The 18373-nt window shown below is 30.4% G+C and overlaps 1 protein-coding gene and 2 pseudogenes across 1 annotated transcript; 1 reads left to right on the plus strand and 2 right to left on the minus strand.

Annotated features, from left to right (window-relative positions):
* The first annotated feature begins 234 nt into the window (after positions 1–234).
* LOC149885613 (uncharacterized) lies at positions 235–17369 on the plus strand. Its single transcript, XM_090092737.1, has 4 exons — positions 235–292; positions 7450–7638; positions 14326–16914; positions 17006–17369. Exons 3-4 carry the CDS (start codon positions 16055–16057, stop codon positions 17316–17318), a joined length of 1173 nt encoding a protein of 390 aa, XP_089948863.1. The 5' UTR covers positions 235–292; positions 7450–7638; positions 14326–16054; the 3' UTR covers positions 17319–17369.
* Positions 3418–4397, minus strand: LOC149885614 (uncharacterized; annotated as a pseudogene).
* Positions 4482–6500, minus strand: LOC149885615 (uncharacterized; annotated as a pseudogene).
* Positions 17370–18373: the final 1004 nt, after the last annotated feature.

The raw sequence follows: 18373 nt of genomic DNA on the forward strand, positions 1-18373 counted from the left end.
AATAATTTATTGCAAGACGTAGCAAATGATGTTTTAAAGCAACTTACCGATAAAAACAAATTCAATGGTGAGAAATGCGAAAAATCAACCATGACTATAAAGGATGCAGGAATTTAGTTTGCAATATTTAGCTACTTATATTATTCACAAACTGTTTAATAAGTTACACTATTCAAAGAACTCTCATTCTTTTTATAGCATTGAATAATGTTCTTTACTTCTAGCATGTAAAATAGAATTTGAAACTATACAGACACTCATCGATGCTCGTGATAGAGATGGTTTATGGAGAGTGAGTTCTAAAATTATTTATATATTTGTACAATCTGAATTATTATTTAGAAAAAAACTTCAGCATTTATCAATGTTTTCTGCAAATGATTTTGTAAAAGAAATTCATACAAATATAACAGTTATATCTAATTTTAACAATGTTTGTATATCAACTGATACTTTTGTTACAAACAAAATCAAAACAAAAGTGCTTGAGCAGATTATCAGTTTGTTTGTAGGAGTTCAAACATTTTCATTTGCAAAAAATAAATGTGAAAAACACAAATTTGCAAGGTAAGGCTCAAAAAAAAGATAACTGCGAACTGAAATGAAGAAACTTAGCTGCAAAAATAGACTTGTGTAAACTAAAATGTATTAAAACTGCTGTTAATCTAAAAAAAAATGTATTTTTCATTTGTCATAAAAAACTACTCATAATAAATTTTTAAGAGCACTAAATTTAAAAAAAGCACGCATATATATATATATTGCATATATATATATATATTGCATATATATATATATATATATATATTGCATATATATATATATATATATTGCATATATATATATATTTTTTTTTTACATATATATATATATATATATATATATATATATATATATACTAACATATACATGTAAAATGCATACATATGTATATATACATCAATATATATGCCAAGCAAAAGAAAAGTATATTGAAAAAGCTTTTCTTTTAAAAATAAGAAAAGATAAGAAAAGATAGTAATATTTGATGACTACTGATAAATACTTAATAAATACTTGATAAATACTTGATAAATACTTGATAAATAAAATACTTTAAAAAAAAGTAAATGATATTTAATAACTTATCAGCATATATCTTTAAAAAAATAAAACTTTTGTAAATATTGTTATTTTGCATGGCATACCTTTTTCTTTTGTATTGTTTATATTTTATAATACTTAATATTTTTAATATTTTAATTCATTAATATTTTTTAATACTTTTTTTTACAAAGTTTAAGTTATAAACTTTGAAGAATGAACTTTTTTAGTGTATAGTATATATTTGTAAAATTTTAAAAATTAAAGCCTTTGAAAACTTTAAAAAAATTGTATTTTTGAAACTTTTAAAGAATTTTAGGTTTTGCACTTACAAGGGGATGTTAGGGCCTTAGCTAAGTGCGTGATGCTATTTCCGTAAATGTTCTTATGTATAACATACACATTTAATTTAAGGTTTTCTGTATATGAAGTCTTCTTATTTTGTTTAACAAAATGATTTTTATTTTTTATTTTTAACAATAATGTTCAGATTTTATATTGATTACTTTAATCAATCGATGTATGTACATTCAATTCGCCTACCCTTAAATCAGTAAATGTATATACACATTATTTAAAATACTAACAACTTGATTATTTTTATACTGAGCATTTAATTATCTTACCAAAAACGACTATTATAAGAATTTATTTATACTTTAAATAGCTGATTGCAAATAACTTTACTACAAATATCACCTTCGTTTCTAATTTATAAATTACATAAGTTTTAAAACTTAGGTAACTTATTTAACGAAATGTACCACGAGAAGGTAAACCATAGGACTTTGCATTTCATACCTTTTGATTAAAGAAAACAAAAACACATTCAAGGGTTGAAAAAATTTAATGAAAACGAGTCACTGATAATAAGAAGAAAGTCTTTACTTTAAAAACTGTTTTTAATTTTTTATTTACTAACAGTTATGGTTCGATCATCTTTTTTTTTAATGACTGTTTAATTCAACATACAAAAAAAAACTAACAGAATGTCAAAATATATATTGTGAGGAGGGAAGATGCAGAAAATTGTAAACATTATCTTTAAGTTTTTCCCGACTCAAACACGCTACATTCGAACGAGGAAAAGAGTGAGTCAACCAAAAAAAAAACACCAGGTGGACACACATGTCTAATAACATGAAAAATGAATAAGTCACACCATAAATGATTAAAACTGTTTCGCAAACACGACTTGAAACACAATGATATGATTTTAATTAGTAAAGTTCTAGAAAGTTCTGTAGCCACTCTGATATAAAGACTAATAAAAAGAAAACTAACAAAACTTGTTTTAAAGAATACCATGACTCAGCAGTTGAAACTAAAGTACTGAACGAACTTGAAGAAAAAGAAATCTATTGTCTGGACGAGAATTCAAAATAACACCTGCGGACAGATAGAAAAGGAACGGTTGAGAAAATCTTTTAGTTTTTTTGGGGAGATTTTTTTATTTGTTTGAGAGAGATTTTTAGTAAATTTTCCTTGGGCTCTCTCTTTAGAGAGATGTTTTGGGGAAAATTTTGATGAAGTGTTTTAAAGAGAATTTTTGAAGATGTATTAAGAAAGAGTTATGAAAGGTTATAAAAAAGGATTGTAAGAGAAAGAAAAAGTTTTAAGAGATTTTAAGAGATTATATGAAAAAAGAATTTAAAAGAATTTTAAGAGATTTTGAAAGAGGATTTTATGAGAAAAGAATTGTAAGAGATTTTAAAAGAGGATTTTATGAGAAAAGGATTTTTGAAGATTTAAAGAGAATTTAATGAAAAGAATTTATGAACAATTTAAAGAGGAACTTATGAGAAGGAAATGTATTTGAGTAACTTTGAATTTGTGTTATTATAAGTATTAATGTATTGTTATTTGTATGAGTTAATATTAAAAGTTATTTGTATGAGTTAATATTAAAAGAATATATATATATATATATATATATATATATATATATATATATATATATATATATATATATATATATATATATATATATATATATATATATATATATATATATATATATATATTGATGAGAAATAATTGAGAATATTGATTAAGAAAAACAAGTAAGAGAAGAAAAATCAGTCCCACACTTTTGCATCACTCAATATATTCTGAACACAACATAAAAATAATAAAAAAATAAAAATAAACAAAATCCGCCGCCCTCACAATACCTATATAATTATAACTAAATACTGTCCATAAAATCTAACCGATCTATAAATAAATACTATCCATAAAATCTATACGATCTAGATAATATTATCAACACTTATATCTAATCCATATAATCTTTATAATACATGCTGCATAAAAAGTACGCTAAAATAGCTATTACCTTGGATAACAGGAACAACAATACCAATATCTTGCTTTTAAAAGAGAATCTTCCTCTGGCCTACACATTTTCTGAGTGACCACAAGAGGCATGAATCGCATGCAACTGCACTGCCAGTTTTATTTCCCTCGTTTGTAGTTTACTGGGATAGAGCGCAAGGCCAAATCTGTTAATTTTTTTTTAGCTTCGATTACTTTATGAACAGTTTTCCATGCATCTGAGGTAAAATATAACTGAATTGATGAAAGAAATTCTAATTCACATTCATCAAGAATTGAGGATGAAACGCAATCTGGTCTTTTTTCTATAGCACAGCTATCAATTAGAGTGCCAGAAAGAGCTTTCTGTACATCATCAGCTTTTAAAACCCAACCAAGCATCACTATAAAACAACAAACTGATCTTTATTACTAATACCATAGAATTAACTAGAATTTAAACTTTAATGAATTATCAATGTAAATTTAAAAAATAACTTTACAAATAAGCTCTACCCTAATTAACTTTACACCCATTTGGTTTTGTTTGCAATTAGATGCTATTAAATATAAAATTATACAAAACAGTATACAGGTGTTTATAACATGTAATGAAATCATTTTTAACATGCCAGCATGTCTTGTAACAGGGTCAAGTTTCACAAAAGGAACTGGGACATCAGAAGACTGTCAGCAACATTTTTTAGACAGACCTATAGTTGTAAGTGTTGCACATTTTGGGCGCCCACATTGGACAACACATTGAGGCAAATGAATCATCTTTATGCCAGAAACTAAAATAAATAAATAAGATTCTATAATTCCTTCTTATTCTTACGTGACTCATACTTTAGGTATTTTATCTTAAATAGCATATAACAATTTCTAAATTTATATTTAACTGTAATACCTCCTTCATTTTCCACAACTAAATATTCTTCTTGGTGTGGCTTTGTGCTATCCACAATAGATTGTTCTGACAACACTTTTCTAATCATTTTATCTTTGTTCTGAGGGTTTCCATTCAGATCTGCTAATTTCTCCGGTTCACTGTGATATGATTCTTCAACAGTTGATGTACCCTATTGTACTCCTGCAATGGAAAAATTCGGAGCTAAGAATATATCAGGTATCCTAGAGTCTTTTATCAACAAGTTCATTTAGAACCATGGCCTTTCCATGTTTCCAACCCTTTTACAATGCCCGAAGAAGGTTCATTCGCTATTCAAAATTATGTACAGTAGACTCTAATACTAATGTAGCTAGAAATGAAGTTGCATGAAGAGCAAGCTTGAACTTTTGATGCAGAGAAAGTATTTTTTTTCTTGGAGCTGCATGAAGCTTTACACAAGACTCTTCATTTCTGGCAGATGTCCTAAGAACTCACTGATGCTGACAATAATAATCTCTGGCCCATCTTTCTGTACATAGCTCAGCATCAAACTGTTTCATTCCTTGTAACTGACAAACAGCAAAGATATGGCGACAAGGCAGACTCATAGACTTGCATAACATATAACCATATGAAATAGAAGTAACTTTAAGCTGACCTTCATTGCTTTTAACTATATAATTGTTATTTTCACCAGATAAAAATTTGACTTCGCAATACAAGGTCATTTGTTTTAACACTAGTTGAAATGCATTTGATGTCAGAATTTCCTTAAAATTTGCCTCAACAGAATTAGGTTCAAGCATATCAACACATATTTTTTGTATTTCATAAATAGTTAGATGGTCTCTTTCATTCTGCATTAAAGTTAATAAAACATAAAATTCATCAAGGAAGTTTTCCAAAGTACTATTAAAGTCAATAACGTCTTTTAGTTTTCCACTAAAATTCTCTAAACGATTATTAGTGGTGTTCATAAAATTTGTACAAGCATAATTTAAACAAAAGCCCACTCATTACGAATGTTGTGCCAGTTATCATTAAAATATTTCGGAATTGTGGTAGGTGCTGAAGAAACAAATATCCCATAAAAAATTATTGTATTGGTCCTCTGATGTTGCATAAGCTAATTTCTGAATGAGCTCAAGACATGATGTTTGTTGTCCACTTGTGATCCCAAGCTTGACAGAAGTAATTTTACGATTGAAAGTTCTTAAAATAAAAATTAGATTACTTTATTATTTATAAAATACATAAATTTGCAACACTTGAGTTTTATATGAATCATTACATACAAAAAGTTTTCATGAGTAGGACATTTCTCATATTGTCATTTCTCCATTATACACTTTACCAAAAGTTGATGTGGTAGCAACTCCCCTGCGGCCGCTTCCCTATATCAGTCGATGTACAGGGTGCGGCAGCGATTCACGAACTTTTTAGAACATATTTTAAAATGAATTTTTAAAGCACTAAAAAATTATATTCATGGAATATTAATAGAAGAAAAGTTGAAGATAAATGCTTTTCCCACCATAACATTCAATTAGTTCTCCTTTTTTTTTTTTTTATCACTGCCTCAAGCCTATAACGGAAAGACTTGCGGGTGCTAATTATATAGTCCCTTAACATTGAGTTCCAAGCACGGGTAATTGATGAATTTAGTGACTTGACTGGGACTTTTTGCGACCTTTATTCTCAACCACGCTCCACACACTATAGTCAAGGGGTTTCAGGTCAGGGCTGGATGGTGGTCAAAAATTTTGAGCCAGAAATTAGCCATATTGTTCTAAAGATATTGTTGAGTTTTTCTGGTCCATGACAAGGTGCATTGTCCTGTTAAAAGATGTAATTGTTTTCTGGGAATGTCTTCCTCAGCCATGGCCCCACATAACGTTTTAGTAAGCTGATATGCACATCAGAGGTAACTTTCTTTCTCTTTTATGTAGATTGGTGGACATTTATCTCCATTAGAAACGATGATTCTTAGCATCATGATTAATTGAGGGTGCTTGGTGTGATACTCAGGTGGTGTTTTATCACCCTTCTGCATAATATCGATTCGCCTATTGAGCACACAGTCAACACTAAAACGTTTTTCATCTGAAAAAACTATAACTGTTGACAAAGCATGGCTACTTACCTGATTCAGAAGCTTTTTGATTGCTCCAATCTTAAAATTTTTACCCTTTCTGTCAAAAGTTGGCATCTAGGTCGGGCCACACTTAAGTTCCAAGTATTTTTATAGCTCTTCTGGCAGTCCTCTCTTCAACATTGAACAGTTTTGTTGTTTTTTTGATGGATACAGTAGGATTCTTTTCAACATGCTTTTTAAGCTATTCTGTGAACTTTCTATCAACTTTTTTATTCACTGGAAGGCCATTTAGGCTCTCTCAGAACTTTCATAATTTTTGACTTTGTAAAATGTAGTTTTAGACTATCCAGAAATACGAAACACTTCTCGTGCAGGCAAACCCGCGTGAATCAAATTTCAAACTTCGGCTCTTTTGGTTTCCATTGTAAAAATTAACTAAAATGTTTTTCAGTCACAATTTTATTCAAATTTAAGACGTTCATTGAACATTAACCAACAAAAACAAAGAGCGGAAGTATTTTATTTACATCACAAAACCCAGCCAAAAATTAATTCGCGAATCGCTGCCGCACCCTGTATGTAAAGAGATATCTGCCATCCCGATAATAACGAGTGACGACATATTGTTGATGACCTTTTGTCCCTAAGTCAAAACTTTTTTTCTCCAGACTGTCTTGGTGATCAAGTTATTTATTATATTTTATTGTCATATAATTTAAAGTACTATATAGTACTATCTCTCTTACTCATTTTTTATGGGGAAAAAAAAAAGTTTATATAAGAGAGATTTATCGAATTGTAGAAAGTTGACTCTTCTTAAGCTAATTTCACAGTGTTTTAGCATTTAATTGAAAAATGGAGGTTTTTGAATTGAGGAGATTCGAATTAGAGAGATTGTACTGTTATGCATATATATGTTTGTTATATACTGTATATGCGCACTGTATAGTTGGGGGAGAATGACTTCAACTCAATTCTCTAAAATTTTTTAGATAAATTTTTATGAAAATATGATTTATAATCATTTCTTGAATGTGTAATACTTCCTATTTTTTGAACACAGATTGTGATAAGAGAGGATGACAATAAGATTATCAGCATCTTAAATATTGAGGATTTGGATACTACAAGGGATGTCCAATCTATTGTCACTATTCCAGATGAAGAACCAACCCCATCTACATCTGACAGCAATAAACGAAGGAGCACTGATGATGAAAAAGTATCAAATAAAATAGCAAAAATTGAACTGGTAAGTACAAATCAAAAGGCGAACTTTTCTTCTAAGTATATAAAGATAACAAATAAAAATCTAGGTGTTCAAATCCGTTCACCAGAGTTACGAATTAGAGAGGTCACTGTATTAGGGCCTATGTGCGATGCAATTGAAAATGTATCTAAAGCCCAAGTAGATCTATCTAAAATCCAAGTAGAATATTATAAATTCCTAATGAAAAAACAGTTATGTTATATTGAAGTCAAAAGATCAATTTTTTTTTCAATAAGCTTACTTTTTTAGGTGTCTCTGCAATAGGCCTTTCAAAGTCTTTACTAAAGGGATAGTTTACTTTGTGATATACTGTACAAGCTTGCAGAAGAATCTCTATTTATATATGTAATGTATTTCAGCTTTATCTCTGTTTACTGAACATGCTGGCTTATTAATTAAAATAAAATTGTTTTTCACAAAGTATTCTCTAGCTTTCCTTGAGTTCTAATTAAATGTTATATTTATGTAATATACTTATAAATTTAACAAATTTTCAGTAAGATATTTGTGAAGGAAAAAGCGATTGGAAAAGCATGGAAAACATTTTAGCGGAACTTCAATTAAGAAGTAAAACATCAATCGATTATGAATCAATCACCCACCCATTGTCATATTTAAATTTACCTCCCTTAAAGTTAAATCATTAAGGGGATCTAATTGTAAGAAAATTTGGGTTAAACCGAAAAGTTCTCAATTGTTTAATGAGATTTTTACTCAAATGGAGGAACGTGAATTTAAAGAACATTTTCGAATAAATCGCAAAACATTTAATTTCCTGGTTAATGAATTGCATCCACATTTAAGCAAAATTAAAATAGCAATGAGAGAACCTATTTCAGTAATAAAACCTGTTGTGTTGTAAAGAGTATCATATTGTATCCAATCTTTTTGGCATAGGAAAGTCAACTGCAATTTTAATTGTCCATGAATTTGTTAACTTCAACGACATCTCTACTACATTCATTTAAGTATTCTTCTGACATTGGAAATTTAACATATCTCTAGATATGTTAAATTTCCAATGTCAGAAGAATACTTAAATGAATGTAGTAGAGATGTAGTTGAAGCTATACTTAGCTTTCCGCAATAAATTGGAGCTATTGATGAATGCCATATCCCTATTTCAGCCATTAAAGATCAACCATTTCTTATTATGGTTATAAAGGATGGTATTCCATTGTTCTTTTTGCTGCAGTAGACTGTAGATACTGTTTCATTTATACGAGTGTTAGATCACTAAGAAGAAATAATGATGGTCATATTTTTCAGAATTCTTCTTTGAAAGCAATTTTAGATTCAAATCTATTTGATAAATGTTGGAAAGACCTAGGTGGTTCTAGTGTTTCTCTATGTTTGATAGGTGATTCAGCATTTCCTTTAACATGTTATTTGATGAAACCTTATCGTGAGCGTTTAGAGCTTAGTGTTATTCAAAAAAACTATAATAAAGTATTTTGTGGGGCTAGAAGAGTGGTTGAGAATGCTATTGGACGTCTTAAAGCCCGATTCCACATTATTTGCAAACGTATCAAATGTGATACCAACTTTAGTACAAAAATGTTTAATGCTTACGTCACTCTTCACAACATCTGTAAATACTATAATGATGTTATTAGAATAGAATGGCTAATACATCATCATGGTGATGATGGTCTGGCTCAACTCAATACAGTATCTGCTGTTGGAAACAAAGGACCAGGAAAAATTACTCGTGACTCTATTGCTAAATATCTTTACGAAAAGGACCAATAAAGTAGTAGTTACAATGTTTTTTTACTTATTTAAACCTTTAGCAGTATATGTTATCGAATCGTGTCCTGAAACATTTTAATGGAGCCATCTGAACATAAAAGTTCTATGATTAACTCATTCCTAAAACTTCATGTCTGTGGAATTTTCTACCAGCGCTCATGTTACCAGTCTCTCAAATCTTATGTATACTTTTTTCTCCAGATGCAATAAGTAGTCTACGCAGGTATGAAAAACAACAAAGCTTAACTTTTATAATTTGCCTAACTAGGCTTAGATTTGGCAAGCTTTAACTCAGATTGGTGGCCGACATAATGTGTTAAAGTTTAAGAGCTCATAGCCCTACATAAGCCTATTCATAAAAACCAAGCACTTTAACAAAAGGGATAATAAAATCAAAAAAAAACTCGCTTTTGTATGGGTTTTTTTAAGGCAGGTTTTTTGGATTGTTTTTTTTTGGCCAACCCCGAACTTTCGGACCCTCCGGGTTAAGGGGATTTAATTTTACCTCTAATGTACTATTATTCAAAAGTTATGCAAAACTATTTGAGACTAATTTTTATAACCATAAAAGTTTATTTTGTTTCAGGCAAAATTACTATATCAATGATCTTAATCAGTCTATCAAACAGTAAAATATACATTATTTTGTTGATGATACTAATCTTCATCTTCTTGAAACATTTTTTATGTTCAATGGAGGGGTGCCAATTTGTTAATGTCCAAAATGAATCGATAAAATTGACACAAGCAAAATGACGTTATTCTCAAATTGCCATTCTTAGCAATTCTTATTATAGAATACAGTTTTATGATGAAATTGTTTATGGAGTTTTAAATGTATTTTTTTGGTTCATATCAGCATATTCAAGGGCTTGCAAAACACCTTGAATCCAGAGTTCAATTTAACTAACAAAGTCCATTTAATAATGAACCATTACTATTGTTCCTTTGGCATGAAGCTATCTTGTGAGCTGGATAGGTTTGCTGAGCAAATGCGCGGAGTTTTCATCCTGATCATGGTTCGAAGTTTTAAAAAAAAAAGGATTTTTATGATTGCTCATTCAAAAAAGAAAATGTAATAGTTACCTAATTTGTAAATGTAAATATTTATACCTAATAATTCGATTGTTTCATCGGTTCATTGCTTAATAAAATCATATCTATAGCATTTAGAAAATTAAATACAAGAATATGCTATTAGAAATATATGTTGTAGGGGAAACCGTGACTAGTAGATCACGGTTTTAGTGTTTTATGCTTTTCTTGGTGAATTTTTTTGAGAATATGAAACTGCTGTTCACAAGTATGATATGAACAAATATGAGTGTGGCAAGCATGTGCAAGTATCAAAGCTATAAAAAAATAATATGTGGCATAAAAAGGGCCTCCAAAAATGAAAAAAAATTTTGCCAAATTTTCTCATCCCTGGTAAATTGCCCAGACCGTTGGGGTAAGATGGGATACCATGTAAAAAGAGAACAGTTTGGCAACTTTAAGCATCTTTTTCAAGTACATCTTTTTTTAACGGAGACTGATGACGATTTTCATCCAACAATATCTTTGACCTTAACTTTTTTACCCTTAAAGCAATATGATATTTAGAAGTAGCTTTCAAGTAATTTCATTATTATATAATATGAATAGTAAAAGTTATACAGCTCATTACAGTTGCAACAAGTATAAAATTATGCGTTTCCAATTATGCGAGATTCATGAGCCCAAACGTGACATTTACTGCACTGAGCCCTTATTTCCTCAGGTTTACTTTTAGAAAAAGTACCAACACAAACCAAACAAAAACATTCCTCATCATCATTATCATTTTCATGATTCATGGTTTTTTTTTATCTTTTTCTCTCTCGTATCCAACTTTTTCTTATTTGAAGATTCTCTTTCTTTTTTTTTTTAAATACTCATATTTGGTGAACCTGTTAGTATTGATGTGCTTCTTTTTTTCTTGTCCTTTTTATTCAAAAGTCTTTTTCTTACTAAGGCGTTTTTGAATGGTCTCAAATAATCAGAAGTTAGAATAACAGGTCCCTCATCTGGACAAATTAAGTTATTATTGTCTGAAGATGAGATATAACAATAAGGTTCTTTTGAACAAGTAACTTCTGGCAAGTCGTTCTCTGATATTGTTTAGCCAACATGAGCAATATTAATTACACTCAACACTAAACTTTCTGCAGGAACGCTTGATTCCAGATTTGCCTGTTACTAGTATATGCAAGTATAAAATCATGTTCACTGAAAATTTTAATATAAATTGGAAAATTTCCTGCTTTTTACACCCAGTTGTGATATAGTTTTCCTGCTTTTTACACCCAGCTGTGTTTTTACACCCTGCTTTTTACACCCAGCTGTGTTCTATTATGGACTTTCTCCCAAAAAAGTGAGGAAACTAGCTTTCCAGTATGGACAAGCTAATAACGTAAAAAGGCCACAGAAAAATTACAGTAAAAACGAAACAGCAGGAGAGACTTGATTTACTGCTCACTTCAAAAAACAAAAAAATCTTTCAGTAGAAAAACCTGAAGCAATAAGTTAACCACGTGTTTCCAGCTTTAATCCCACTAACGTTAAATAGTTTTAAAAATATTTTCGAAGTATAGGGGAAAGGTGGCTATGATGGCATACTTAACTTTAACGTTTCTCTGAGTCATTACCTGAAAACTTAAAAAATAGTTTTTGATATAGGTGTATTCCCTCTAGCATACAGAATAATAATGGACCTTAGAATTTTTACTACTTTGTTTTTTTATAAGTTTATACCATTAAAAAAAAAATACAAGTATACAATCAGAGGCAATTAACTGCTCCTATGATGGCACACTTTAAAGAAAATAGACAAACAAGAATTTTTTTTTGTTTTTTGTTAATGGAAACACAACTTATCAAGAAAACAAAATTGATAATAAATATTTGGTCTATAAGCATAGTTCACATATAAATTTTTTTCTACTTCTCTATATGCCTGCACATAAACAATGACACCAAGATCTGCATATTTGACAACAAATCCATGGTTCTTTAGAGCAAGACAGTGAATAAAGTTCATAACAATACAAAAATGCTGTATCAGATTCGTAATTCATTTTATTATTACTTCCTTTAATCTTCTCATTGCAGTATTTTTCTTCAATAGCCGTCTATCTTTTTGTTTTTCTAACTAATTTTTCCTTTTATTTGTTATCTTTTTCTTTTGCCTTATCTTTTAATTCTTGAATATCCGGTGTGGTATTTAGAGGTTCAGTTTTTCCACGTTTTCGTGCCCTTTTCAATTTGATTTTAAGGGTTACTAAAGCCACCGGACACAACTTTTATATACTAGATCTTATCCTTTCGTTGAAACAGAAGATCCAATGCATATGGAAGCTTCTGATGGGGGAGATCTCATTTCCAAATGTGTTGGTTTCTCAAACTCTTGTATTTCATCTTTGTTCTTAGTCTGATCACCTTTTTTATGAGCATAAAAATTTATTTCAGGCATTTTTTTCAATTCATTTTGCAGACTTTCCATGATGGCAACTCCTCGGTATGCCATCATAGGAAAGAGTCACCATACTTATTAAAACAAGCTGTGTCTATCTTATTCTACACATAGCATTAAAATAAGTATTCTAATAAATGTACAAAGCCTGCAGATGAAATGCATGAAAGTTGTATAATGTATAATAAAATCGTAATCCTAAATATATGAGGGCATTAAAACTACAACACCCCATGCGAAAATTTATGTTTGTTGATTATAAAAGCGTTATTTATGACAGAGGGACGAACTTTTATTAGAAGTAATGAATCACTAATATACACATGTTGGTCTAATAACTTATGCACCAAAACTAATGTTTTTGGAAATATGACCAGTATGCCATCATAGGCGCTATGGCAACATAGGCACCTTTCCCCTAGTACGAGAGAATTGCGAGTTGACCCGGACTAAAATAGTATAAAGCTGAAACTTTGCACAGAGGAAGTAGACAATCTCTGCATGAGCGTAAAAAAAGTCCCGTTGATTGCGCTACGGAACATCTCTTTTGGGGCAACTTGGGGCAAAAAATAGGCTAATTTTGACAACACCAAAATATCATTAATTATATATCGTTGAATCGAGAATTTTATGCTGATCAATATTTATATAAGAATTATGATTTGAAAACAATCATTTTTTAAGTTATTTACGTTTGAAAAGTGTAAAAGTGTTAAAAGTGAATGCCGCGCAAAACTTCATTCGATTTTTTGTTTTCAAAAGAAAATTTTTACTGCGAAAAACTTAATCATTTTTTTTGTTTTCATAACAAAAGTTTTCAATGAAACATTTTGTATGAATGGATAATTTAGTTTTACTCCGAAAAAAGGTTGCGTCTTGTTATATTGAAACTGTTATATGGAAAAGTAAAACTTACAAGTTAAACGTTACGTGTAGTAAAAGTTTTTTACATTTGAAAAAAAAAAGAATGCTGTTTGTGTATTGTGCAAGCTTGGGTTTGACAAAGAAAGTTATGTCAAAGTATATGGAAAAGGTCTCGAAACATTGATTCGATGAAGCGAAAAACGGAGTATGAATGAACTATGCAGGTTAAAATTTGTTTAAATATATCTTATAAAAAAGATTTTTTTCGCGCAGTTTGTTAAATTAATTAAGTTAAATTAATAGTTCATTAATTTTTCGAATCATTTCAAATTAGGGGCTGCCCATTATTTACGTCAACAAAATAGGGAGGAAGTGGGTCTGAACTTTTTTGACAATTGTGACACTGGGGAGGGGAGGTCAAGTAAAGTTGACATCAACAATGTTTTTTTTTTTGTTTTTTTTTTCAATTTTATTACTCAAACAACGTAAAATTAGGTTAAGTTTTAATTCTAAACTCAATTGGAACGTAGCATATTTTGAGAAAGATTGTTGCATATTTTTAGTTTTCTTAGAGACCAGTTCCGACAGAACACGCATAATAGTACAACAGTACTAGTCCATCATAGCTATAGAAGAAAGTTTGTTGATAGTCGTAAAGATCAATTATTATCTGTTCCAAGAAAGAAACTACGATCCTCATTTGAAGAGGTATTTGATTGGAAATCAAAATTTTTTCTTTGTACTAAAAAGGTGGATCACAAACATTCCCTGATTGGTCAAAAACTGGTCAGACTATATGATGCATACTACACCACAATCAAAAACAGTTTATGAAAAAGCATCCATAAAATTATTACCTATTATAGACTTAAATTCTTCTTTACCTATTATTGACTTAAATTCTGAAACATGCATATATTCTACACTATTGTTCATTACTGATGAAGCCAATAAATATAAAATAGTTACTCCCTGCGTTACGTTTGATCAGCCATTATGGCAGAAAGCGTTTGGTGTTATCAAAGATCAGAACCTCAATATAGTATGTCGACTCGGAGGGTTTCACTTTCAATGATGAGCTTTCAATGATGAGCTTTCAGGGACTGGCCTGGAAGAGGTTTTAGAACAAGTTTACTCTGAAGATACAGTAAAACATATGCTTAAAGGAAAAGCTGTTGCAAGAGCTTTAAGAGGTCAGATGTTGGTCCAGAGTTGGTCCAATTATAGATATTTTAGTTGACGAATCAAAACTAGATATATCCGGACTTGAATGCACTTATAAAATCGCAATGCAAAATGGTATGAATGAGGAAGAGTTAATCAGACTTGGTAATACAGATGCTATCAAAAATATTGAATGTGCCATATTAACCTATACGGAAAAGAAGTCATATGAATCACGCACTGCAAAACTTTGGATCTTGTACTTATACTATATTAGTATCATAAAGGAATTTTTAGTTGCAGAGAGAACTTGTAACTGGTACTTGCATCTTCAAACAATCTCAAAAATGCTAAACTTATTTGCCGCATCAGGGAATTCAAACTATGCAAAGTGCTCCAGGTTATATTTGCATGAAATGCAATACCTTTCAGAAACGAATCCATGGTTAAATCAACAATTTTTAGATGGTCGTCACGCAGTGCGCCGATCTGAAAGGTATTGGGCTGGCCTATCTTCTGATCTTGTAATAGAGCAGACCCTGATGCGGTCTTTAAAATGCAATGGTGGTTTAACTAGAGGTAGAGGATTTGATGAAAATGTACGCAACCTATGGACAATGAGCATCTGTTATTCTGCAAGTGTTCATGAAGCAATGCATAAATTATCTGGATTTGGCATGGGAGTTACAGAAAGCAATAAAGAAATGGATGGGTATTAAAAGATAAGTATGTGATTATGAACATCGTGAGTTGTTTTATGACTGGTTTTCTCTAAGAAGTCCATTCAATACTGTCGATAGAAATCTATATTCATTATCTAAGGGTCTTGTGTCAGTCAATGGTGAAGATCTTGTCTATTGCGACGAGGCTGAGAACATAGGTGTTCGTCTACCAACATTTCTCAACGGCCTTAAGTTCAATGAAGCAAAGTTTAAAAAGAAGAATACATTTTTTTCTTTAGATGTTTTGACCAATAGCGTAAAACCAGACAAACAAACTGATTGTTGTGTCGATCCAACACTCCTTTTTAATAGACTTGCAGCAATTGCAGAAAGAGAGGTTGACGTTGAACTATACTTTGATTATGAGCTTACTCGTCTCCCACAATTATTATTTAAAAATAACCTGATGCTGAAAGCAAACAAATCATCTTTGCGCAAAGTGATTCTTCCTGACGACGAAATTAAAGCAAGTACAAATGTCACTTTGTGCAAATATGTCCTTGATGGAGGTTCCTTACTCCACAGAGTTCTTTGGAACAAAGGTATGAGGTTTGTAGAAATTGTTGAGACCTACATCAGCTATGTAAGAAAAAATTATGCCACCACTTATATTATATTTGATGGTTATGATAAGAAATCTTCAATTAAATCTAATGAACACATCAGAAGAAAATGCAAAGGTTCTTCGCAAAATCTTGTTATAAGAGAAAATAATCAGGTTCCGTACTCGCAAGAGCGTTTTCTATGGAATTCACACAACAAGGCACAATTAATTTTACTTTTGTCAGATTACCTTAAACGAGATGGATATGAAGTATATATTTGCAAAGGGGATGCTGACACGAAAATTGTCTCTAAATCGTTGGAAGTTGCAAAGGAAATTTCACCATGCATTGTTGTTGTTGATGATACTGATATAGCAGTTATGCTAATGTATCATTGGAAAGACGAATTAAATGAGATTTTTTTTTATCAAGAAAGAAAGAAAAAATTCTGGAGTATTAAAGACGCTCAATCTCGAGTAATGGGTTTTAAAGAACATCTGTTATTTGTTCACGCATGGTCAGGATGTGACTCGACATCTTCAATACTGGGAAAAGGAAAACCTAGTTTTTTAAAATTACTGCAAAGCTCCAATAATATAAAATCAGTATCTGAAATTATTTCGGATTACTGGGCAACCAAAAAAGAAGTTGGAGAATCTGCAGTAAGGGCTTTCATTGAACTTTTTGGTGGAAATGCAGAAACTTCTTTAAGGAAAATGCGGTTGGTATTTGAAAGTTTAGTTATAATTTTCTGGATTTAAGTCACTCATTTAGATTTAGAAAGTTTCTTATTTTCATAGTATTTTTCTTAGGTATTTAAAATGTAAACAAATGGTTTGTGAAGGAATTATTAAGCCAGAAAAGTTACCACCCACAGACCGTGCTGCTTATTTTCATGGTCTTAGAGTTCACCTACAAGTTGTTGAATGGAAAATGCTAAATGAATCTTTCAACGTGGATCCTAAAGAATGGGGATGGAAGTTAGATAATGGTTGTCTTCTTCCAATACCAACAGACAAAGATGTGGCACCACCCAATATGTTAAAAGTAATTCGCTGCGATTGTAAAACTTCGTCAAGAAATATGTGCGGAACAAATATGTGTTCTTGCAGGAGAAACGGATGAAAATGGATGTCTGCATGCGGTGGCTGTTGTGGGCTTGAAGACTGCAGCAATAAAACGGTAAATTTTGTTTTTTAAATACACACATGATCTTCTTTAAATATCTTCTTTTTTTTTTTTGGAATACAATTATTTGGCATTTTTAGGATTTTGAAATTGAAGAAGATTTGTGGCTTATAATATTTAAAGAGTTTCATTAGAGAAAAAAAAATTGTGGCTTATAATATTTAAAGAGTTTCATTAGAGAAAAAAATTGTGGCTTATAATATTTAAAGAGTTTCATTAGAGAAAAAAAATTATTAACAAAGTTATATAAATTCCGTAAATAAGAATCTAATAGAGTTCATGTATTTAAAAAATTGTTGATAAAAGTAAACTGATAAAATTATTGATAAAAGAAAAAAAATTGATAAAAGAGAAATTTATTTGATGATTTGTTTTGAGAAAAGTAAGATATCGGACATCTAATTTTAAAGAAATTTGCATTCAAGTCTTAATGTTATTTTAAAAGAATATATTATTTTCTAATTTTTTCCCATTTAAAATGCGCACAAACAAAAGTTATATTATTATGTTTTGAAAACAAAAAATATAACATTTTAACGATTTTACTCTTTTCAAAGGTAAATAACTTAAAAAATAGTTTTTTTCAAGTAATAGTTCTTATATAAATATTGATCAGCATAAAAGTTTCGATCCAACGATATATATTTTGGTGCTTTCTAAATTGCCCCTTTTATGTACCCCAAATTGCCCCAAAAGAGATGTTCCCGTAGCGCAATCAGCGGGGCTTTTTTTTGCGCTCATCCAGACACTGTCTACTTTCTCTCTGCAAATTTTCAGCTTAATACCATTTTTGTCCGGGTTCGAACCTATTTTTCGATAATTCTCTCCTACTAGTAATTTTTTATCATTTAAAGCTGGAAAATCGACATATTTGAAATATGGATGAAACTGGTATTATCGCAGTTCATACTCCAAATCGTGTTGTAGCTCATTAAGGTTTTAAACAAGTTGGACCTGTTACTTCTGCAAATTTAAATGCAATTGTGTCAACA

Source organism: Hydra viridissima, unplaced genomic scaffold, assembly GCF_058129835.1.
Source record: "Hydra viridissima isolate aposymbiotic clone 2 unplaced genomic scaffold, HvirCarnegie_v1 scaffold_7, whole genome shotgun sequence".
NCBI lineage: Eukaryota > Metazoa > Cnidaria > Hydrozoa > Anthoathecata > Hydridae > Hydra > Hydra viridissima.